Source organism: Wolffia australiana, chromosome 2 (genome assembly GCF_029677425.1).
Source record: "Wolffia australiana isolate 7733 chromosome 2, ASM2967742v1".
Taxonomy (NCBI): domain Eukaryota; kingdom Viridiplantae; phylum Streptophyta; class Magnoliopsida; order Alismatales; family Araceae; genus Wolffia; species Wolffia australiana.
Window position 1 is genome coordinate 23,906,094 of NC_135836.1, and position 25,000 is coordinate 23,931,093.

At 41.7% G+C, this 25,000-nt stretch overlaps 4 protein-coding genes across 4 annotated transcripts in view; 1 reads left to right on the forward strand and 3 right to left on the reverse strand.

Annotated features, from left to right (window-relative positions):
• The window catches only part of LOC144700173 (LOW PSII ACCUMULATION-like protein), a 2,902-nt gene extending 1,647 nt beyond the window's left edge, over positions 1 to 1,255 (reverse strand). Inside the window, exon 1 of the mRNA XM_078571599.1 lies at positions 758 to 1,255. Coding sequence (XP_078427725.1) covers positions 758 to 1,011 — 254 coding nt within the window. The 5' untranslated portion in view covers positions 1,012 to 1,255. The remainder of the gene's footprint in view (positions 1 to 757) is intronic.
• A 1,848-nt stretch (positions 1,256 to 3,103) lies between these two features.
• On the reverse strand, positions 3,104 to 5,553 carry PSAE-1 (Photosystem I reaction centre subunit IV / PsaE protein). The gene is made up of 3 exons (XM_078571600.1): positions 5,195 to 5,553; positions 4,284 to 4,349; positions 3,104 to 3,336 (listed from the first exon to the last, which is right to left on the reverse strand). Exons 1-3 carry the CDS (start codon positions 5,432 to 5,434, stop codon positions 3,232 to 3,234), a joined length of 411 nt encoding a protein of 136 aa, XP_078427726.1. The 5' UTR covers positions 5,435 to 5,553; the 3' UTR covers positions 3,104 to 3,231.
• Positions 5,554 to 5,883: 330 nt separating this feature from the next.
• On the reverse strand, positions 5,884 to 14,286 carry CLASP (CLIP-associated protein). The gene is made up of 21 exons (XM_078571595.1): positions 13,716 to 14,286; positions 12,298 to 12,453; positions 12,149 to 12,211; positions 11,857 to 11,925; positions 11,614 to 11,776; positions 11,084 to 11,245; positions 10,879 to 10,976; positions 10,264 to 10,338; positions 10,117 to 10,185; positions 9,952 to 10,037; positions 9,758 to 9,875; positions 9,595 to 9,693; positions 9,168 to 9,522; positions 7,391 to 9,090; positions 7,172 to 7,273; positions 6,984 to 7,088; positions 6,835 to 6,909; positions 6,703 to 6,771; positions 6,491 to 6,559; positions 6,270 to 6,371; positions 5,884 to 6,182 (listed from the first exon to the last, which is right to left on the reverse strand). The coding sequence occupies exons 1-21, from the start codon at positions 14,046 to 14,048 to the stop codon at positions 6,021 to 6,023; spliced, it is 4,230 nt and encodes a 1,409-aa protein (XP_078427721.1). The 5' UTR covers positions 14,049 to 14,286; the 3' UTR covers positions 5,884 to 6,020.
• Positions 14,287 to 23,662: 9,376 nt separating this feature from the next.
• Positions 23,663 to 25,000, forward strand: part of PSB28 (photosystem II reaction center PSB28 protein) — a 2,135-nt gene continuing 797 nt past the window's right edge. The window contains exon 1 of the mRNA XM_078571601.1: positions 23,663 to 23,891. Coding sequence (XP_078427727.1) covers positions 23,819 to 23,891 — 73 coding nt within the window. The 5' untranslated portion in view covers positions 23,663 to 23,818. The remainder of the gene's footprint in view (positions 23,892 to 25,000) is intronic.

Here is a 25,000-nt window from a genome sequence, read left to right on the forward strand (position 1 = left end):
CAATCCATGTTGAAATCATCAGATTCTTTCAATTATAGATCTATAACGAAAATTATTGCCCGGCTAGAGAAAGATAATATAGCAATCCTTTAGGAAAAGGGTTGCCAGAAATATCATACTGAATTGTTCACCAAAATGTGCAGCTATTCTTATTCTAAATTTGATGTGGAGATCTAATAATGTCTCAAAAAGCTTTGGATCATCTCGGATGAATAGATCGTTAAGAAATGTCCCAAGGTTAACTTTCATTGTTCAGAAATGGTCCGAGAAAACTCGTGAGGGCTTAAGAGCCTTAAAATTGCAAGCACAATTTTGCAACCATTCAGTAAAATGGTTTACCTGAGTATAATACTGAGCTGGTCATGAAATTGCGTAGCTATTCTCATTCTAAGTTTAACGAGGGGATATAATAATATCTCAAATATTGGATCATCTCGGATGAATGCCAATGTTAGAAATGTTCCAAGTTAAAGTTGCACCGATCAGAAGTAGTTCAATAGAAAATATAGAGCGATTAAAAGCTAGAGACACCCCTGCTTCAGCCCATCATTCAGTCGATGGAAATAAAATTCAAAATTCCGAAAGAACGGTTGCTGGTTTCCATTGGTGAGCTCGATCTCCGAATTAAATATGAAATTCTAGTTTTTCTTCATTCCCACGGTCTCCTCCACAGATCTTTCACTCTTCTCTAACCTCAATTATCAAATCAAGCTATCCAGAGGAGTAAAAAAAGACAAACGGAAGCATATCTACTGACCTAATATCCGATGGAGACGGTTGATTCGAAGCGAAGCACGTTATACGGGCGATCTTCCGTCTCAATTTCCTTGTGCTCAGAGTCGATGAAAGCAAACGGATGCCGGTCCCTCGCAGAAGGGGCGGGGGCATAGAAGATGAAGAAAATCTCTTTCCGCGGCCAATTACAACGCATTCGATTTGAAATCCTCGAGAAGAACAAGAAACTATGCAAGAATTACCCGCCATTGAGAATCGGTCGACTCCGACGGCCATCTTCCTCTTCTCCACTGACCTTCTTCCCAGCTGCTTCTCTTCATTCTTCCCGTCATAACCACCAGAACTCCGAGTTCATCGTAGCCGCTGAAAACGTCACATGGACGGTTGAGATTGCACCACGTAGACAGAGGTGGTCCATTAGCTTTTGTGATGGTATCCCGATTCTAACTGCCCGGATCGGGGGTTCTGGACCGTCCGATCTCTCATCCTTGATATCTCTTTCCTATAAATAGTGCAGGACAGGAAGGTAACGGAAGAAGTGACGTGCGAGAGGAAATTCTGGCTTGATCTTGGTTCAGGATTCGTCAAAATTGAGCGATTGTTTGTCAAATGTTGGGATTATGGCGAGATGGGCGGCAGAATGATGTGGATATCTACTTGTGCTAGAAAATTCCATGTTCTCGTTCGATCTACTCCGTGTTAGAGTGCAGGACAGGGGAGGATGATGTGCGAAAGGAAATTCTGGTTTGACCTTGGTTCAGGATTCGTCAAAATCGAGCGATTATTAATCAAAATGTTGGAATTCTGGGGAGATGCGCGGCAGAATGATGTGGATATCTACTTGTGGGAGAAAGTTCCATGTTCTCATTCGATCTACTTCGTGTTAGAGTGCAGGACAGGGGAGGATGATGTGTGAAAAGAAATTCTTGTTTGATCTTGGTTCAGGCTTCGTCAAAATCGAGCGACCATAACAAAATGTTGGAATTCTGGCGGGGAGATGCGTGGCAGAATGATGTGGATATCTATTTGTGTGAGAAAATTCTATATTATCATTTGGTTTATTTCATGCTAGAGACGAAATTCTGGTTTGTTCTTCGTTCAGGCTTCGTCAAATCGAGTGATTTTATAAAAGGTAGGGATTCTGGAGGGTACATGCGCGGCACAATGATGTGGTTATCAACTTGTGTGAGAAAATTTCATGTTCTCCTTTGTTATATGAACAGGGGAGGACATCATGGAATTTGAGATTTTAACATCAGACTTCTGTAATATTGAGCGATCGTTTGAAAATGTTGGAATTCCATGATGATCTGATGAGACGGTTCCCTTCTCTGCATCCGCCACCGTCTTCATTCCATGAAGCTTTGATGCTTCATTCTTCACCCTGTCAAGTAAGTTGTATTTCGATTCACCTTGAAGTCTACATTTATTTTGAGTTTCTTATTGTACCGATAGACTGTCGGCGGACGCGTGTTAAGCGTACGGATTCGAAGATAAACATAGAGATGATCATTTGATCATTCGCGATGGACACACTCTCTTCTTAGTTAATTATTTCAGGACTGTCGCCCCCAATCGCTAACCGACTGTTCTTCACCAAAATCTTTCGCTTTTGCGAAAACTGTAGAGTCGATAGAGTAACGCCACATATCGATTAATCTTAACTCTTTATTATCTCAGTTTGAGAACAAACATGTTCAGATCTCAATCTTTAAAGAATTAATCGGCTCAGATCTCTGCTCCTGCGTGGGATTATTAAACCCATCTCATTTCTTTAGATGAAAGTCAACTAATTCATTGCAGATCGGTGCTTTTCTATGTCCTTCTTTGACTGAGTTTGTGGTATAGTTCACGTTAAAGGATATAGAAGAACACTCAAGGAAATTTTGTTTCGACATATGTTTATATCTGAAAGTTCAATGAGTTTATAAAAATGAGGAAGACAATAGAGAACAAAACTAGGACTTTGTATCAATCCGATGTTCAATTATGCCTTTTTCTTGCTACTAATACTATCTACCGTTTTGCCAGGGAAGGGCGAACCGAAAACAAACCAGCAAAGCTGATTTGTCTAAGCTTCAACACTCAGAACTGCACATGTTAGGCAATTGATCGACGCAATTGGGTCATCCTGGAGACCGAAAATCGTGCGATTCAGAGATATAAGGTACTATAACCTTGCTCCTGTTCTTTTCTTCCGATTAAAGTAAAAAAACCAGTAAGAATCATTCAAAGGAAAATTCAAGTTAGATTCCTCGAAGATAACCTACTTTCAGAAATCGGAACCTAGGAAAGCCTTTTAAGGAATTTATTGGAGATGACAAAAAACTCACCAACTGTTGGAAAATTGGGGGTCATGGACCCAAAAAACGAAAGAAAGCGGGATTGTAACTAAAGATTGGTGAAGAGAACAGCTTACATAGAAGGGTATTTATACAAATTCCCAATGAAAAGTCCCCAAACACTTAAGAAATCTCAGCCGCCCGAGGCGACCACTCATTTCACCTCCTGGACCTCATCCAAAGCGTAGTTGTTGGTGGATACGTTGGCGTAGTTGACCCTGTTGAACCGAACCACAACTGGGTAGCGGGTCTTGGGATCCTGCAACAAAAGTGATAAGCAGTTTGAGATTGAGATAAGCAGAGAATGAGATCAGATTCCCCATCTCTCTCTCTAGGAAGAGATGAAAGATTGATATTTTTTGGTTTCCTCACATTCTCTCCATGGATCTTAGACACAAGTTAGTAGATTGTGTATGAGTTGAGAAGAAATCATAAGGCTGTTTAGAGATGGAAAAGACCAGATTCTACTGTTTAGAGATGCAACCAAGTTACAAGAAGTTTCAGAAAGAGAAATACAGAGAAAGAGATCGGATTCCCCATCTCTCTCTCTCTAGGAAGAGATGAGAGATTGATAGGTAAACACAAGGAAAGATGGGCGGAGAAATTTATTTGGTTTCCTCGCACTCTCTCCATGGATCTTAGACATAAGTTAGGAGATTCTGTATGGATTGAGAAGAAATCATAAGGCTGTTTAGAGATGGATAAGACCAGATTCTACTGTTTAGAGATGCAACCAAGTTACAAGAAGTTTCAGAAAGAGAAATACAGAGAATGAGATCAGATTCCCCATCTCTCTCTCTCTATAGGAAGAGATGAAAGATGGTTTTATCATATTCTCTCCATGGATCTTAGACCTAAGTCATAAGAATGTGGATGGATTGAGATGATAAATGGATGGAGAGGAAGTCATAAAGCTGTTAAGAGATGGATCAGACCAACTTCTACAGTATCTATCTCTCCGTCGACTGCAACCAAGTTACAAACAGTATGAGATAGAGAAAAACAGATGAAGCGACAAACACAAAGAGAGATGAAACGAGAAATACATTCAGTTTCCTCACTCTCTCTCCATGGATCTTAGACCAATGTTAGAAGAATGCGGATGGACTAAGATGACATCATAAAGCCGTCCATCTATCTTATCTCTCTACCAAAAGTCTGAAGATCGATGGAGGAAGGCTACATCAAGAGAGAGAGATGCATCACCTGGTCAACAGTGACCACAGATCCAACATCGTTGAACCAGTAGGATTCCCTCCTGAGGATCTTCACCTGCCACAGAACCAAAAACGATAATTTGTAAGAGAAACAATAGGTAGAAATATAACCAAATGCAGGGGATAGAGAGAGATATATATATACAAGGGAATATAGAAAACCACACATCAAGAACACAATGATGTGGCAGTAGATAGATAGAGAGAGATATAGACATTTTTCAGACCGTCATCCGTCACCAAGTCTGCAGTTTTCTTCCGTTTTGGAGGGTGAACGGAACGGATGACGCAAAGCAGAGAGAGATAAGGAGAGTGAGATAAGGGAGTATGGAAATCACACATCAAGAACACAGTGGTGTGGCAGAGGATATAGATAGAAAGAAATATATATATATATATGACAGACGGAAGGATATTTCCGACCGTCATCCGTCACCGGGTCTGCAGTTTTCTTCCATTTTGGGGTGAACGGAACGGATGACGTGAAGCAAAGAGATAGAGAGAGATAAGGGAGTACGGAAACCACACATCGAGAACACAGTGATGTGGTAGAGGATATAGATAGAGAGAGATATATGACAGATGGAAGGATATTTCCGACCGTCATCCGTCACCGGGTCTGCAGTTTTCTTCCGTTTTGAGGGGTGAACGGAACGGATGACGTACAGCAAAGAGATAGAGAGAGATAAGGGAATATGGAAACCACACATAAAAAACTCAGTGATGTGGCGGCGGATAGATAGATAGATAGAGATATGAAAGACGGTAGGATATTTCCGACCGTCATCCGTCACCGGGTCTGCAGTTCTCTTCTGCTTTGAGGGGGTGAGCGGAACGGATGACGGGAAAGGTGACGGACGGAAGACGTAACGTCATCCGTCCGGAGATAGAGAGGCTTGCCTTGGCGCCCCTCTTGGGTCCAATCGGGGGAGGCTTGGGGGCGGCGGGCTTGGCGGCGGCGTCGGCGTCGGCGGCGGCGGCGGGGGCGGGGGCGGAGGCCTCCTCGGCGCGCACGGCGAGGCTTCTCCTCCCGCTCCGCGGGAAGAAGACGGAGGCGGGGCGCGAGCTGGCGGCGGCGCCGGCGGCGCCCACGGCGGGCGAAAGAAGGAAACCGGCGGCTGCCGAAGCCATGCTGGCCATCGCAATCAAGCTCCGGTAGAGGTTCGGACTGGCTGGGCTGGGCTGCTATCCGCTCTCCTCCTCCCTTGCTCCGCTCTTCCTCTTTATCCTCCACCGGCAACGTGGCATCTGCTACGTTTCCGCTATTGATCCCCTAAATAAATCCAGACTGGCTGACCGCTCTCCCACACCGCCACAGCACTTCCCCCAACCACTCCCCTCTCGCCACGTCCGCAACGTTATCCCCCTTCCCGGATAACGCTACCCCCCCCTCCCTCTCACGCGCTAGATTTGCCCCTGCCCCACCCACCCTCTCTTCAGTCTTCCCTTATTATAAAAATCCCTCTCTTTCACGGTTTCACCGCCCCTTTCCCCTGGCCGTCCTTTTTTTATATATTTACTTATTGCTCTCTAGTCCGTAAATTGTGGAACCTAAGTCGAGGACGGTGTTTATTGGAATAGCTGCTCGATGCCTCAAAAATTTTCAATAATAGCATTAAAAAGGTGAACTGTTCGGTATCATCCGGACGGGATTTAACTAGGGCATGAGAGACAAGGGAATGCCCTATGCGAAGGAGAATATTACAAAAAAATAGACGAGCGAGGATCAGCCTTGGTTGGCGTTGATAGCGGATCCTGAGCGGGCCTGGGAGATCCGGTTGGCGTAGATGGTCACCAGCCGCAGCTGCGTGCTGTTCAGGCCCTCCAGGTACGGCAGGAACGCCTTCCCCAGCATTATGTAGATGTCCACCAGGCAGAAGACCACCGTCTGGAGTAATATTTTTCAGCCGCGTCATTAAACCGTAGAAACAAGGCATTAATTTTTTTTTTTTTAGAAAAAGAAAAAAAATTAAACCTTGCGAACGTCGGCGCTCTGGTTGCCGAAAGCGTCGAAGAGCGCGGGCAAAAAGGAGGGAAGCTGCGCCATCAGCTCTTCCTGTGATAGTCGCCCAACAAGCTGGAAATAAGAGATTAAAAATTAGAGGATCTCACTTTATTCTGCTTCTTTTTTTTTTTTCTTTAGCCAGTCTGAACAAAAAAAAAACGAAAATGCGCAAAAAAAGGAGGTTTTTCTACCTTCGTCAGACAGTTGATGCAGGTTACTAGTATCTTCTCATCTTCACTGACCAGGAGAGGAACAACAACCTACACAAGCGGCAAAAAACTAGAACTTTCATTTCTTCATGATGACCGCTTCTTTACTCGGGAGCCTCGGTGATAAATTGAAAAAACATGCTCGTAAAATACAGCGGAATAAATGAAGAAATGATATGAAACGGTGGACTTACGGAGAGGCATCTGTAAGGATCGTATTTGGACAGTATAATCGACAGACTTTGCTGAGCCTCACTCGATGCCTGAAAGTCACATGTCAGCCGGGGGGGCCTAAACATTTATTAATGGCAAGACCTTTTTTTAACCTTCGCAGTGCTGTCCTTCGCCGCATGGAGAAGTTTCTCGATTACAATCTCTACCGAGTCCTCCATCGCATCTTTCTGCACGCGCGCGAATCAGATCACGGCATTAGTTTTTTAATGATTTTATAAGTTCAGTTCATCTGCGGACCGACCTGATGATCAAGCATTTCCACTATGAGCGACAGGACAAGCTCCTTGTTGGAAGAATCGGGATCGTCCAGCGCTTCAAGAACGGCCGTTAATATCTGATTAAAGTACTGAAATTGTGCGAAGAGTTAGCACACCAGAATAATTAAATGCAAGGAAGATCTCATCACGATTCCGCAAGATCATCACAAACCTTTGGCCACACAGACTGCTCATTGGACTTGGAGGCTTCTGTCAGCTGCTGCAGGGCGTCTCTCTTTGCTTCACTCGTAGTATCAGGACTCCCATTGCAGATCTGGTACCAATAAAGAAAGAAAAATGAGGAAAACATGATGATGTTGATGACGACGACGACGCCGCCGCCGCCGAAGATTTTTTATGGATGAAAATCCTCACACGGTTAGTTTATTACCTGGTGAAGCAGCTGAGGGATGCTCGGCCCTGCAGCCGACTTGGAACCGCTTCTAATGGGGAAGTGTAGCTTCTCCTGGCTACCATGTTCCGAATCTGCATGCCCATTGTCCCCATTCAGACTCAGCATTCTACTGACATCTGTCCGCGGAGTCAACGCAGAGACCATAGAGTCAACGCCCACGTCTATCTTCGCCGGGGAGATCTGATCATGGGTCCGGTACAGATGCGCTGGACCCTCGTCCGAGATCGTCAGTGCCGACGCCGAAGAATTACAGCCGTGGGCGGTGTCCTGAAGAGAACCCCACTTCCTGATGCTGTCCATGTCCATAGATCCCGAAGAATACCTTCCGAAAAGCTGGCCCTTCTTCGACATTCCGCCCCCGCCGTAACCATCATCAGAAGACCCGACGCCGTCAGACTGGTCGTAAAACGACTTTGGCCGCTGCCTCTCCTTCTTGCTCTGGAGAAAGTTCATCAGGTCAACCTCAATGCGAGGCGTGTACTGCTTCAGCGCGCGCCGGAGAAAGTTCTGCTCTTCTATGGCCAAGCTGGTGATGAAGTTCAGCACCGCAGTGGAATCGAAGTGGGTGTACACGGATATGATGCCAGTCGCCGCCGCTTCCTTGAGCTTGGTGTTCTTGTCACTCACAAGCGGCAGCAACTTGGCCAGCCACAGTTTAACCAGCCCGCCGCTGCTCGAGCCGTCTGGATTCGCGCCATGCTTGTTGAAGGAGCTGTTGGCGTATTGAATCACGGCCAGCTTCGCCTTGGGCGACCGCTGCTCGTCCAGGGAACGGAGCAAGGCCGGCAGCAGAGAGTCTATGGCATAGGACTTGCTGACCGTCTCTAGGGTGGTGGAGCAGGGCCTGCGAACCAGCTCCTTGGGGTCAATCAGCCTGGAGAAAACGTGCGGCAGAACCCGCTCGAGGTAGCTCTCGAAGGGCTTTCGGCACGGCGGGATGATCTCGGCCAGAGTGGACAGCGCGGCTTGGGCGACCTTGTGATGGGGATCGTCCAAGTGCTGGAAGAACAGCTTCATAACCTTATCAAACTGCTGGCAAATCTCTTGAACCCCCCTCGGTCCTTGCTTCAACAGCATCTGCAGGTAGTTGAAGGTGGAGACTCTGGCCATCCAGTCAGAGTTGGGGCTCAGACCTTCTGTGAGGGCATCAGTGAGCGTTGCCGGCCCGCCGACGTACGGTCCCATCTCTCCGGCCGAGAGCTGGATATCATCTACCGTGGTGTTCCTGTTGCTCGCCGAGGCTCTACCGGTCGCCTGCTTTCGAAGCAGCGGCCTCTGGAAATTGGGGACATAGTCGTGAGTTTCCTTGAAAGGCATGTTGAGGTGCAGCTTCTCGGCATGCAAAGAAGAAGGCAGCCGCCGAGCAGTTCTCATTTCGCTGCTGTCTTCAGAAAAAGTAGGGGCCTCCTCGCGGGGTCTTTCGGAGTACCTTCTTGCCAAGTACGGCGCTGACAGAGAGGGCAAGGCATCAGAATGACCCAGCGCTTTACCTTGTTCTCTTGCACTTTGATTTTGGGAGATGAGGTCACTTAAGAATGACCCGGAGCTGCGAGCATTGGCTCGGCCGGGGTTGGCTGCACTCTGATCTGCCAGCATAGAGCTCTGAAGCGAGAGATTTGTTGACGAGAGCACCGCAGATGGAAACGGTGGGTCCCGAGATGACGGCGGGTCAACTCCTGCGCTAGGAGGAAAGATGCCACTGTTTAGATCAAATGAAAAGGTATTTAACGTCAAGGTTCCAGTTAACAAATACCTAGATCCAGGCTACCAGAGCGAGTTGATAGACTGTGGCTGTCCGATAGACTCACGCCCCGAAGTAAGCTTTCAATGGCGGAGACCTTCTGCTTGCTAGAGTGAAGCACGTTCTCGAGGCTTCTTTCCGGCTTCCCGATGGGTTTTGATTGGGCCAGGTGCATGTTGCCACCATATGAGAGATTCGACCCCGAACTGATACTCACACTTCTGTCCATGGCCACAATAGCAGACGTACCATACCCCGGTAGACCAGACGGAATACTGATAGTCGAGGCACGTGCCAGTGGCGCCACTCTCTCGCGCACTGACGGGGAAATGTACCGCTTCTGAATGCCTCCATCTTCATTGATCATCTAATAAGAAAACTATAAACGTCAGACAACGAGCTTTAATAAAAGTAGGGATAAATGTGATCGGATTAGCACCCTCTGAATAGCTGGATCAAAAGATAAGAACAGGCGCCGAGAACGCTCAGGCCAGGTTTTGGCAAACATCTTGTAGCAAGTTCTCGCAATGGCGCGTACCTATGACAACCCACCCCAAAATTATGGAAAATAAATATTCAAAATTATTCTGTTGATGGTTTACCTCGCTCATTGCATCGGCCACACAACACTTGATAAGATCCTCGTAAAGATCGGCAGATCGCTGAATCTCTGGAGCATCCGCCCAGTACTCCAAGATCAATAACGCGTACTCACAACATCTGCCCAAAGAGAAAAGTGACATCAGTCAGCACCAATGGTTCAAATAGTCCGAGAATGTCTCGGCTCTCTTTTTACCTGGCACGAAGGATTGAGCTTCTGTCGTTTTTTGCGCTATCAATGATTCGAGGAAGAACACGAGCAACTTTACAGTTACGAAGCATCTGAAAATATTTCATAAAATTAAGTATAATACGACGTCGGGGAACTCCAGCGAAAGGAAGATGGGCTCCATTTTCATACCGTTTTTATGCAGTTGTCGGCAGACTCGGCGATCACAAGTACTGTAATCACAACAAGCTTAAAGATCACCTGAAATGAAGAAAAACCATACAGGACCGTGACCATTGAACGAACGCATTATGGAAATCATCAGAAAGCACTAATTACCGGAATAAACATCTCCGCGCAAGCCTCAAAATCTCCCAGCAGTTCTTTTGACAAGAAGTTGAGAAGATGGCAGGCCTGGAATAAGAATACAGTACAACAATTGGCATGAACAGAGATAAGTGCTTATTTCTCTTCTTACATTTAACTTCATGTGATTCTTTCTTGGAATAATATTCCTTTTAAGCCATTTTTTCGCCATATTTAAAAGGATAGTCTTAATATGATCCATTCGGATAGTGCATCTTCTTAAGCATTAGAAATTGGTCAAGCCCAATACGCTGTAACATATATTTAAATTCAAATGACAAAAAGACCCATTGAATTAGTGGATCTTCTTTAGAATTAGAACTCGGCCAAACCCACTACTCTGTAACCTATATTTATTTATACGGGTCATCCCAAGTCAACAAAAGGCAGGAGTTTCCTTTTCATTGCACAAGTTGCTTTTCTTGTTTTGCATGACAGTTAGAAAAAAGAGGTACAATTACTCCGGCATTTAAACAAACGACCATCAAAGACATTAAGAAAATCGGAATTCTAGAATGTCTCAAGATGAATACAGCCGGATATTTTTTTCATACTTAATCGTGGAGACGGACTGCCGTATTCACGCACCTGTTTTACAACGCTAGAACGTCTGTCACTAAGTTGAGCGCTGAGAGGAGTGATAAGTTGCCTCAACAGCACCGGAAAGGATGGGAAGTCTACAGCCCCTGTAGATGATTAGTGACCAAAAATAAATGCTTCAGTTGAAAAGATTTCGTCTCAAGTTAGCAAGTGGAAACGGCAGATCATTCAAAAAACATTCCTCGATACTAACCTCCCAAGACAAGTCCTTCGATTCTCTGCATAGCGGCAATTCTAATTGACCAATCCTTATCTGGAACTAAAGACAACGAAATTTTCTCGATTTCTCGGACTAATTCTCTGTCTGAGTGCACTGAAATAGGGTCTACCGGATTTTCTGCAGAATCAGCTTCCCCTGACGCCAAAAAAAGACAGTGATATCATCACTCATAAGGACAGAATAAATAGGCCAGAATAGTGAAGTGATCATCATTGGATTTTTTTTATCGCTTCTTTATTTCAACGGAGAAAACAAGTATCAGTTACAAAGACTAAATCACAATAATGAGCATCACCATGATGACCCGACGAAAAAATATGTGAAGTATTTTTTCTGAGAGGAAAAGGGAAGATCACCCGGAATCGGTGATCAACCCGAAAATGTGGAAAGTATAAACCCACCGTTCTCGACTATGTTTTTAAACGCAACAACCAATTCACTATCATTTGAAAACTTCCGACGATTATTTTGTGCCGCGATAATTTGATATTCATAGGAATTACCAGAATAAAGACTAGTTTCCCGTGGAGCTGGTTTAGCTTTTTGGCTGCTCTTTTTGGGGTTATGCAAGGAAGGTTTCACTTCCGAAGGTATCAAATGAGCCGAGCTGTCTGTTTGACGTAACTTTGGTTCCAGCTTCTCCAGTCGGTAGTTGATCTCTTTCAACTGTATCGATATGACACCCCATCAATTGTAAGAGAAGCATAACCATCAAGCATTATGCTATAGATGAAATATGACATTACCATCAGGGGAGGAAGATGCTGTCGTTGCAATTCATCATGAAATTGTGGACCAATCTGCAAATAAATCTCCTGGAATCGGAAAAATGGAAATATAAATTAGTAATTGAACCCCAGCAGGTGAGCATATTTGAAACGAAGGCGGCATGATTTAACTGAGATCGAATTCGATGGGTAAGGAATTTTGTTTTTTACAAAGCAAAAGTCATTCAAACAGTAAATATTTCTGGTATCATGGTCAGAGAACAGTCATATGTTTTGTATCAAGTCTGATAAGATAAGCTCAAACGCGGACCTCGACGCATGAAGCAGCAGCCTCACGAACACCGTAGTTTGAGTCATTCATCAGCTGCAGCACCTGGTGAAACATAAAAAACGATAAATCATAGGCATGGAGATTTGTACCATGTTATGTAAAGTTTTACACGGAGACGATAAGATCACCGGAGGAAGAAGAACACGCTGAAGAGTAAGCTCGGTAGAGGCGAAAAGGCCGATCGCCGTGCTAACAGTTCGCACAAACTCCTCGCGTACTCTCCAACTTTTGTGGTTCCAGGCATAGCTTCCAGCTCTTTCAACAATAATAGTCGGTGAAGAAACCTGGTCCAGAAGAATAATTGAGTGATGTATGAGACAGTGAGGGCAGCCTTTTGTCAAAGGGTGGAGAAGAAGCCAATAGCAATCTACAACGTTAGCAAGACCTTAGTTGATTCATGGGAAAGGAACTAACTAATACTAGTGGTATTTTTCCTAAAAAATTATATCCTTTTCCAGTACATATGAAATTGGAACCTCCAGGACCGCGACCCTGGTCGCGTCTCCGAGAGAGCCGATACTGGAAAGTGAAAAGGAGGAAATAGGGGTATAGCAAAGAAACACGCAAAGCAACAAACTAGTGATATGGTTGAACTGGATTTCGCCACCAAAATTTTCATAACCAACATTTTGAGCAGTAAAATTATTGTACACACTGTTCATGCTGCCTAGATGTTTTGCTCAATAGAAAGGAATCAAAACACAGATGACTACTTCAAGAGTTTGACAAAGAAAAGAGATACAGAAAGGAAACACTACGCTCTGCATGTTTGACACACTATAACAAACTCTCGATTAAATGGCAAAAACAGGAAGTAACAGCATGCGACAACCAAGCAGCTGGTGTATAGCCAAGAAACACGCAAAGCAACAAAATAGTGATATGGTTGGACTGGATTTCGCCACCAAAATTTCCATAACCTACATTTTGAGCAGTAAAATTATTGTATACACTGTTCATGCTGCCTACATGTTTTGTTCAATAGAAAGGAATCAAGACACAGATTACTACTTCAAGAGTTCCACAAAGAAAAGAGATACAGAAAGGAAACACTACGCTCTGCATGTTTGACACACTATAACAAACTCTGGATTGAATGGTAAAAACAGGAAGTAACAGCATGCGACAACCAAGCAGCTGGTGTATAGCCAAGAAACACGCAAAGCAACAAACTAGTGATATGGTTGGACTGGATTTCGCCAGCAAAATTTTCATAACCTACATTTTGAGCAGTAAAATTATTGTATACACTGTTCATGCTGCCTATATGTTTTGCGCAATAGAAAGGAATCAAGACACAGATTACTACTTCAAGAGTTTGATTAAGAAGAGATATATAGAAAGGAAACAGTATGGTCTGCATATTTGACACTCTATAACAAACTCTCGATTGAATGGTAAAAACAGGAAGCAACAGCACGCGACAACCAAGCAGCTGCTGAGCTATGAAATCGGAGAATAAAACGGAAGAGAAGGAAACAAATCAGAAGAAAGCAGAATCAACCAAAAAAAACAGATCGAAAATCCAGCTTAAAACAAGATCGACCTCCATCAGAGTGATCAGAAGCTGACGAGCCGCATCCCTAACAGGCTGCTTCCCGTCTCCCAGCCGCTCCACCACGGCGGGAACGAGGCCATTGAAATGCAGCTTAAGGTGTTCTCCGGAAAGAACAGCAGCGGACGACAGCGCCTGCAATCCGCCCTGAGAGACTCTGAAATTGTTATCCTTGAGGAGATCCATGCAGCAATCGACCAAGGAGGCGACGTCCGCGGCGGAGAGGCTCTTCCTGGACGCTTCCAGCAGTTCATGGAGGCGCTCCACTCCGGCCATTCTCTCCTTGGTGTCCTTGGACCGCGCCATCTCCAGCGCCGCCTCCATTCCGGCGGAGACGGCGCGAGATTCGCCGAATTAGGGTTCCAAACAGCCACTTCCTCCGCTGGAGGACGAAATCTCCGATCCGGTAGCCTCCGATTCCTCCACCAATGCCGAGATCTCGCAGCGAGATCGACGATCCAGACGAAGAACAGGGAAGAACAAGTAGTGGAAGAGGGAGAGGAAGATCCGACGAGGAGAACTGGAGAAGCGGTGGTTAGACCGTCGAAGAAGACGATCTTCTAGATCGACGGCCGAGACCATCAAAGCAGAGACATTGTTAAATACCCCTCGGATTTCCGTTATTTACGGCATATGCCACTATATTCTTAAACCTTTACTTTAGTGTGGAGCCGCCCCCCTCGAGTATGGGATTAAAATATTGTATTTTTCTGGAGGGACGCGTTTTTGGCGTCTCATGGGAGGACGGATGACGAGATTACGATAACGGCGTCTTCGTCATCGTGAGAGAATGTTTCTGTGATCTTGTGAATCAAAATGTGGCATCTAAATTGACCATTGAATTCAAATACTAAACTCAGTTGTCTGATAATGATGATCCCGATCCCTGGTATAGGGAACGGCATGTCCAGGACGTGACGCCCTGGACGTGACGGGACGGATGACGATGCGTGACGAACGGTGACGAGACTAAATGTTCGTCACATCACCGTCTCGTCAGGCGTTCCTTCTTCCTCATTCCGTCATGTCACCATCACGGACTCGTCACGCGTCCCTTCTTCCTCATTCCATCATGTCACTGTCACCGTGACGCCGTCACCGTCACCGGTGACAGTAATAATAATATTAATTTGTAGTATGTTAATAAGCATAGTCGAAATATAATAATATTTATGTTACTATGTTATTATCTATAATATTTATTTTACTATGTTAATCCGTCACGGTCGTCATCAGTGACAGACCTGTCATCATGTCACGCGTCCGGGGTATCCGTCGCCGTCACGTACAGCCCGTCCTGCGTCACCGTCACGCCCTATGCATTCCGTCACCGTCACCGTCACGTGTCCGCACGGTGACGTGTGACATGACGGATGACGTTTGACAATCCCTACCCTGGTGACACGCTGCATGTTCGTCTGGACGACGGAAGGACAGATGACGAAATCATTATAGATGGCATTCGTCTTTCATGGCTGCCCGGATGACGTTGCAATTTCTCGGAGAGACCAAATCCCCAGCTTGATATTTTTCTCTGAATTTCCATGATCTTGTGAATAAAAACTTGGAATTTTTAAACAAAATCGACCGATAAAATACAAATGATAAACTCGTCATCTGAGGTCGACAACTGCAGATCCCCGACGATACCCGTGACGGGACGGGACGGAGGAGACGCATAGTTCAAAAATGGCATTTTTAAAGCAAAATAGAACAATAAAATACACATTAAACTCATCTGAGGATGACGACATAGACACCAACTGATGACGGGACAGGACGTCCAGTTCGTTCGTCTCGTCCATCGAATTCAATCACGGCAGGGCCCACTGTACAGATAGGTGGCTTAGATGGGGAAGCAATAATTTGGACGGATGCGATGGCGACACGTAAATCGTGGGTCCCACGCCTGGCTGGTGTGAGAGAGATGTTAACTTGTTTCATCGTACGTGAGAGAGTTTGAGTCCAAACAGTCAATATTATAATAATTTAGTCATTGTTGGGTCCTTTATTTAGCCAATAATATCGTTATCTTGATTGGCTGTCCCACTGAGAATAAGACTGACGTGAGGACATATGGTTATCTCTATTTCTTTTCGCTTGACTTTACTGGATGCAGTAAGGATTTATAATTTGTGATAATCCGGCTTTCTCTTTTCATACATGTATATCTTTATTTTGAATTTTTCATGGTCAAATAATGATTTTGGATATCGAGTTACAGATGCTTAAAATCTATTGATGAGTAAAGAGTTTATCAGCAGCATGATTTGTAATAAAAAGTGTTGGTTGTGGTTGTTTCAATCTGCCGTCGCATATTGAACAGTTTTTTAATATTATAGGAATGCCCAAGTTAGCGTATTTTGATGATTTTTTCTCTATTCCGAGCTAGATTGTTTATTTATTGCTCTGTTGCTTGAACTGTGAATGGACAATTCAACCTGTGGTCAGCTCATTTTGAGTTTTTTGCATGATAAAACATGTTAAACACTTTTGGGTTTTTTAACTTCGTGGTAAACCATATAATTTTATGAAGATTGAAGGCTCGCTTGTCATAAAATACATTAATTGTACTTTTTATGATTGTTCAACATGGTGCTTTATTTGAAAGTCTGAATGGACTCTTTGACCATTGTGTCAACTCATTTTGACCTTATAAACTCAGGAGAGTAAGTCCATACCATCTTATGATTTTAAATGATGAAGAAAAATAAAAATATTTTGGATTAAAATTGTTAGAGTAATTTCTAAATGTCATCAGTCTTAAAGGTAAATATTTATTTTAATATTATGGCCAAGTACCTTAATCTTCAGTCATGAAAAAAAATGATCTACAGTGATTTTAAAAAACCGAAACGTTTTAGCATGGCCAAACCTTTAATTTTAGATCATTTTTTTAGAAAATGAGTATGACAGCTATCATTAATCAGTTTAAAATAAATTAGACTCATTCTGACTAGTAAAATGATGAGGTCAAGACGCATGTATTAGTTTACATATTCAGACAAATCCCTGAATATGTTATCGAATTAAAATTGTATCCATCGACATTGTAAGCAGGAAATTCATCCGTAGTTTGCTCTATAATTTAATGGGTATTCTTTTGGAGTGAAATTTGAGTTGTATCGTCTAGAAGACTTATAGCATGTATTTAAAATATTTATAGATAAAGTAAATATATGTTCACTTTGAAATTTTTTGCATTTGTTCACATGCATGAAACATTATTATATATCTTCAAGAATAAATATGGTAGTTTAACACATGACAAAATGGCAATGGTATTTAAACGTTGAAACTAAACAGACGAAAATATAGTGAGACTATTGGTATTGATCATGATCATCAATTGAATACCAATGATTTTGTTAGCATTATTGTAAACTATTACCTGCTAATTGGCAATGAAGATTAATTTATTTATCTATCCTAAGAAAAAAGAAAAGGGAGGCTAACATAATTAGGATTTCAAAGAGAACTTTTTATCCATCTGGGGAAGGAATAATAAACCATGTATAAAAATTGTCATCTCAAACCCAGGATATCTTATTAACATTCACATTTTTATTTGGTCGTGTTTTTATGTTCACTTTATAAAATGATCGTATTTAGGATGGTCAATAATAATGTTCATATAAAAAAGATTGGATCAATGATGAATAAGAAAAAATGAAAGATATTCAGGGATTCCTGGATGAGTTTCTACACCAGATAATAAAATTTTCATTGAATAGTATTATCTTCTTGAGTTTTTATCATAATGATCCATGTAATATAGTGTGGTAAATACCGTAAAAGTACGAGGTGAAGTAATTAAATAAAGTAAAGAAGTATCAGAAAATTTAAATACGTTAGTTCAAATTTCATCACTTCTTACATGCACGGTTATTACTATATAGGTTATGAATTGCAAGGCGACCTATAATATAATTTGAGTTGACATATATTGATTTCTACTAGGTAGAAAATTGTATTCTTATTAATATTGATATGGTATGCTTAACGAGTCATGGTATTTTTGTTACATATTTAAGATAATCTTATTAAGATTAAAGTATTCTTACAGTCGGGATTAGGGACTTTACAGAAAGTATATTTATTACCTGATGAGTCTAATTTGATTGAATTAAGATACTTATGAATTAAAATGAGGACATTTTATTTGGATATTTTTACATAAGGGTATTTGAAATGGTGAGTTTGAAACCTAATAAATTTTAAATTCATTTTGATATTCAAACAAAATAAATAAATCAAATTTCCATAAGTTCTTTATTTATAAATTTATAGTTGAATAGTATTGGACCAGATTGCAACTAGTACAGGGATACTACGAAATGGGCCTTGGATATTTGAAACAAATATGGATAGCATTATAAAGAGATGAGGTTGGACACATTTAAGAGAAAGTTTGATTTATTGGATTGAATAAGTGCGGTGAGTTCGAGATTTATATATTGATCCATCTTAATTTTGCATACATAGTTGTCACACAGTCAAATACCTAGCTAGGAGCCATATTCGAATCTGGCGCGTGCCGGCCTTGGATATTTGAAACAAATATGGATAGCATTATAAAGAGATGAGGTTTGGTAATTAGAAAGTATGTTTTTATACAATTCTCTGACTGATGAAATAAACTAAGGAAATAATAATTAAAACTCTCTTTTCAGTACATGACTAGATGAACATATAAATGTTTTAATTAAGAATATCCATGAAAGAATAAAATTATATGTACGATTTATATATATGAACATCAGTTATGACAGAAGTTTACCTTTACAAGATATTTAATGGCTGGCATGTGTTGTTCTATGCGATGATTTAAATGCTACACAAGAAAGAATCAGAACATCAAAGTACGTCAGTGTCAAATTTAAGGATCTCGAGAAATTCATGGAGTATTATTAGAATATAAATTTGAGCCCGACAAGTTAAAAAATAATTATGTGATTCAGTCCAAGAATAAAGCCTCATAAATACCATATATGTTTGTCAACTGAATCTCTCATGGGAGAAAGAAGGTGATGTCTCTTCATCTCTCTGCCTCGCTCACTCTATCTAACATGCGAAGTCAATCTCTCTCTAACTTCTCCCACATTTTCTTTCTCCCCTCCTATCTCTCTCTTCCTCACCCCTCTCCCTCGCAATATCACTCACACACCGATAAACACACATACCCACCAAATGTTCTCATCATTCATTCTGATACATGTCCAAAGTTTATCGTTATTTTATTTATTCTAATTAACCTTCAAGCAAATAAAAACCTCCATGTCTGACTTTTTACACTTTCTCACATACATGTGAGCTTTATATATCCATCCATCCATTAGTGCACACAAGATGCATATCTTCTATAAATTTGGCGCCAGACATGGAAGGATATTTACTGGATGAGACTTTGAACAACTCGACGACTCCTCTCATTCTCAATAGTTGTAGGCTTTATGGAATTCTTCCAAACATGTCCCAAATTTTCGTGGCATGAAGGTTTCACTTGTGATATCTTCGTGGGATGAATGTTTGTACCATGTAAAAATGTGATCTTTACTTCATCCCCACTCTGCTTCCTCCCACTCTATCTATTGTTTAATGATTTATTGTATATGATTTTTTGTGGACAATAGAACAAGGGATGTGATAGCGATGGGGTATAGGAAGTGTGATGATGATGAATGCTGCTGATAGTTCGGAATGGAGCTAGTGATATGGTGGAGATTCAGAATTTTTAAATTCCATATCGTTGTAGCGGAACACTGAGCGGCCTTGATCAATTGTAGAGGAAGCCTTGGCAAAAACTTAAGTACACATAGAAGGGGTTAGAGGAGAGGGTGGGGATGCAGCCCCATCGGGGAATAGGATCATTGCATTAATAAAGTAATGATATTACATCATAGTCGTGGACAATACATGGGGGGAGAAAAGGGACGATACCGAAGTAACGAGACAAGGCACCACACACCTATGTACTATGGCTCTAGCGTCTTGAGGCCCACTGCTTCGCGTGTGCACTTGTCGACCCAGCGCTATACGCGTGCCCCCCAGCCAGGCACCGCGCTCTTGTGGGCATGTTACTCGGCCCTATGCGGCCCATCCCAGCCTTGACGCTCCACATGCCACCAGCACCCGCGTTGACACTAACCGCGCACGGTCCGCCTGGATGCCGCTGTGCTCGGTGCCTGATGCTTGGCGCTGCGCGCCCAATGCTACTCGTGGGGGCGCCAAGCACACGCGCCGTCTTGGCATTCTCTGTGCGCCAATGCCTTAGACTTTTGGCAAAATGCATCCTACCCCGCGTCTCGCACAAACGATGTGCGCACGCAGCCGCATGACTTACCCACACAACTCCACGCCCAGCTCCCCGGCACTACTACCTAGCCTACGCGTCCCCCGCACACGCTCAGTGCTTAACCCCCATGGGCGGCCTCCGTGGCACGTGCGCCCAACACACATAGGCCTTCCCTGATCCGCCATGCCTAAGCACCGACAGGCACATGCACCATAAGGGTGATGGCAAAAAATATCAAGGTCGAGCATCGCCAACCATAGTGTGTGTTGTGGTGTTGTACAAGAGGACTCGGTCTCCAAATCGTGAGTCCAAAACACGGGCATGCCCCCATAATTAGCACGCAGGCCTCTGTCCAAGAATACCGCATACTTTGGGGCCTTACATGCCCCGCCGTTTGAACTTGTCGACGCCCTCGTCGACGCCAACTGCGCTACTTCATAAGCCCGCATCAAGTCCTCGTATTGCCACCAATCTGAGTCACGCTCACATGTCACTGATTCAACTGGTATGTTCTTCCACTTGATGAGTTTTTCAATCTGGTATGTTATTTCCATGATACATTCCTTGCAGGAATTGTATTGTGAACGGGCTGGCCTGGACGGAATGGACAACACCAAGGGGACAAGGAGGATGGAGGAGCAGCACAAATGGATGTTGTTGGAGGGAATGGGCTTGATGGAGTGGACACCGTCGATGGAGAGAGAAGCTAGTGAGAGAAAACAACTTGTAAACTCATCATCCTGCCCTCCAACGAGAAGGGCTACATATTTTAAGGGAAATACAAGAAGGAATGAGAAAGATGATAATGCCCTTGGCGAGGCTTACTAGAGGGAGTAGATCGTAACAGTCCACATCACCTACAAATAAAAAAAGTCACTTGTGTGAGCATATCATTGGCCATTACGACACGCCAATTTGTGATGTCATGATGACACCTTTTTGCAATCCTCATCTATGTTAATCATTCCCAAAGTTGCGATTGGTTGCCATTTGTTTGAATCAAATGGGGATACATGGCAATGACCATTAAGGATTTCTTTTCAAGTCAGACGAGTCATCCAAAAATAGTCTGGTATTTTATAGGACAAAATTTGATATCTTTCAATCCGAACAGAAAAAAGAGGGTAGGCTCATTGCATTTAAATATCTGCAAGTCCCATAAATTCATAAATGGAACGTGAGAGACACATGAATTGAAAGGGTCATCTTTGGTTTGGGAAGAGATAAGATAAGTTATGAAAAATTAATTAATCCTGAAAAAAATAAATCAGATTACGATGAATAATATTTTGACATAAAATTATGATGAGTAAATGTGGTTACAGGTGTATAAATTATTTATGTCAACATATGTTTCATTCATACTTATCAATTCATATTTTTATATGAATCTAAGAGTTTTAAAATTCAGAAGTAGTACCATAAATAAAATAAATTATTACTATGTTATTATCCTTCATTAATGAGTTTTTTTATATATTTGGGAGTTTTGCAAAACATTTCAACATCAATGTTGTATTGTAAATAGTTTTATCCTGATTGGATTGTTATAACAGCCTGAAAGCCAACTTAGTAGACTGTGGGGCTTCAATCGACTTAAAACAATGGTTACAAAGTTGAATCAAATCTACCCCCTTTTAAGGCAAGTGGAGTACATGACTGATGGATACCAGGCCATGATAACACTTTCAACTTAATAACATGATAAAGTTTTCATGTATTATTATATTCAAACATGCACATACAATCCTCAATACTCAACACCTTCTGCTCATCTCTCTTTTGATTGGTGATATACTCCAAAAGAATCAGACCTTGTGAAACATTGACACAGTCAAGTGTCATTTTGGATTCATATAAAAGTTGGTATTTACACATTTTTATTCTTCAAGATCACATGAATTCTTAGTTTGACGAAAGATACATTCAGCTTGAATTGAGGGTTATGTGATGGAGATGAATCAGTGTGGACTAGATGTCCATCATTGGCTTGTTGATTTTCCCTGGTAACCAAGATAGTTTTTCATTTCCGACTCTCTTATAAATAAATTAAATATTTCTCAATTTGGGTTTGGATATTTAGTGGTAAAATTTTATAAAAATAGTTTTTTTATCAATATCTCAAAATTTTCTTGAATTATTTGGGATAAGTTTAGTAAACTATGCTAAAACTTAAATAAAATTTTATTTATCCTACCTGTCCTCTTGTGTTAGATGATTGAATTAACGATGTGAAATTCATAAATTAATACCAAAGTAAAATGTTATCATAATTGAATTTTGATTTTGGTTTCATTTTATATATTCTGCTATCATTAAATTTGTCGAACAAGTCTCTAAAAGCTTTTTCTGGTCTCTAGACACAACCATGAGATATTCAGAGCTTCAGATATCATCATTGTTCCATTGAACAACGCTATTTGAAATCCTAGAGAGTATATTATCCATCCAATCTTACTAGAAATACATGATTTTGATAGAGCACAAGAAGGGACCCCAGGTTTGTCTTGAATGGACACCAAAACATGGGTGCCCTCCCCATTTTTAATATGTTAGAAACTTCTCATAAAAGTCCTTAAAATTTGAGTATATTCACTAATGTTAAAAAATCTCATGTGTATGTCCATCGAGACCCATGTATCATCTAGTGAATAACTAAAATAGTGTAATAACCTTAATCAACCAAACTTATCAATTTAGTATATTAGCATATAGATTAGCTAGTCAATGATTGATTTTATGCGATATATGATTGAGTTTCCAATGCGTGAGGTGCTAAGCTACATTTCACACTAATAAAAAATACAGATGAGAGTGTTAATTATATCACAAAATTTTTACCATCATTATTTGTTGTGCATGTATAATCTTTCATTCACAGGAGATTCCCTAACTGGATTAGGATACATTTAACTGTCAAACCGCAATAGCTCATTCTTGTCAGTACTAATAGGTGGCAGAAATCATTAAAGAACATATGGTCCAATATTATTACTAACTTGGCTAAGGATTTAACTATAACTTATTCTTTGAGTTAAGCTCCCATTAAATTGAGGATAGATGATCCTATTTTGACCATACAATCACTTTTTTGAACTTCTATATAAACTAAGAATAATTTGTATCCTATGATTAGAGATCCATTAAGACATTGTAAAAGCACAAAGCCCATCTTGTGTGTCTATTTTGTGTACGAAGTATAAGAACCATTTACATTATCATGATATGAATCAACTTCATTAACATTTAGGTGCAATATTATTAATGGATTCATAAAAATCAATTCAACGAACAATTTCTATAGGATCAACCATACTTATCATAGGAGTGGGATTGAATATTTCTATTATTCAATACAATTTAATGTCTTTTGTGAATATCATTTAAATATGACGATTTAGAACACATGTTTAAAGACTAATGACAAGCAAGGTTTGCCATCTTGGACCAGGACTGGACGAGACCGAAGTTCAAATAAGGTTTAGGCCCTGGTTTAGAACCGGGACCGGACCGGGACTGTAGAACCCTAGTGACGAGTAGTTAAGTCCCCTAATCAAGAACATCTGCAAAAAAGGAAAAAAAATAACTCAGGAAATTGAAGGCCAGTCAATCCATTCAGAGATCAGCAGTATCTTGAGTGGTCTTGGTTTGGACACACCTCTCTGCCGGGGTTCACCCATTTCTTCTCTTTCTTTCTTTCTCCCTCTCTCTCTATACTCTCCACTGTTAAGGTTTCTCTTCTCTGGCTCTTCTCACTCTCCATTTCTCTCCTGAAGCGCCATTTCAGCTGCCTGCAAGAATGGCTACACTGCACTGGTCTGCAGTTTCTTCGGCCGTCTTCCGCTCCCCCCGGCAGCAGCATTCGCTTCTTGGTTGTGCCTATTTTCCCCTTGGAAAATACTATTTTGTATTGCGGATTATATTTGCCCATTTCTAAAGTTTTCTGAAAAGATGAGATTTTTTAGCTCTTTAGTTAATCATTTCCCTTTCCTAGGATTTCTGTGCGTTTCTGTAGACCCATGAATTAAAAAGCGATGATCAATGTTCCAACTTGAGTCATCTGTCTAGCTCATCATTTCGTGAAATTTTCATTGTCTATTTCTGAAAATCATGAGAATTTTAGCTCTTCGTTTAATCTCTGCATGTTCCTGCATTCTCCGCGGTTCTGTAGATCCATGAAGCACAAAGAAACGACCAAGATTTCAGTTATTTCATCTGTCCAGCTCATCCTTTCTTGAAATCTTCCTTACCCATTTCTGAAAATCGTGAGATTTTTAACCACTTTGACTAATCGTTTCACTTTCCGAGGTTTTCTGCGCGTTCCGTGGACTCACGAATCACAAAGAAACGACGAAAATATTTCAACCTGATTCATCTGTCTATCTCTTCATTCTTTCAAATCTTCCTTGCCCATTTCTGAAAAGCATGACATTCGTCTGCTCTTTGGTTAATCGTTCCGCTTTTCGAGGATTTTACACATTTCTTTGGACCCAAGAATCACAACGAAACGGCGAAAATGTTGCAAATTTCCCATTTGTAAAAAGCATGACATTCGTTTGCTCTTTAGTTAATCATTTCGCTTTTCTAAAATTTTGCAAATTTCTGTGGACCCACGAATCACAAAGAAACGACGAAAATATATCAACTTGATTCATCTGTCCGGCTCGTCTTTTCTTCAAATCTTTGCCCATTTCCGAAAAGCATGATATTCGTTTGCTCTCTCGTTTATCATTTCGCTTTTCTACGATTTTGCACGCTTCTGTACAGCCATGAACCACAAACAAACGACGAGAAGATTTCAACTAGATCCATCTATCCAGCTCATCATTTCTGGAATCCTTCCTTGACTATTTCTGAAAAGCATGAGAATTTTTAGCTCTTTGTTTAATCTCTTCCCTGTTCCTGTATTTCTTCTCGTTTCCGTAGACCCATGAAGCACAAAGAAACGACGAAAAATTTCATATAGATTCATCAGTACAGC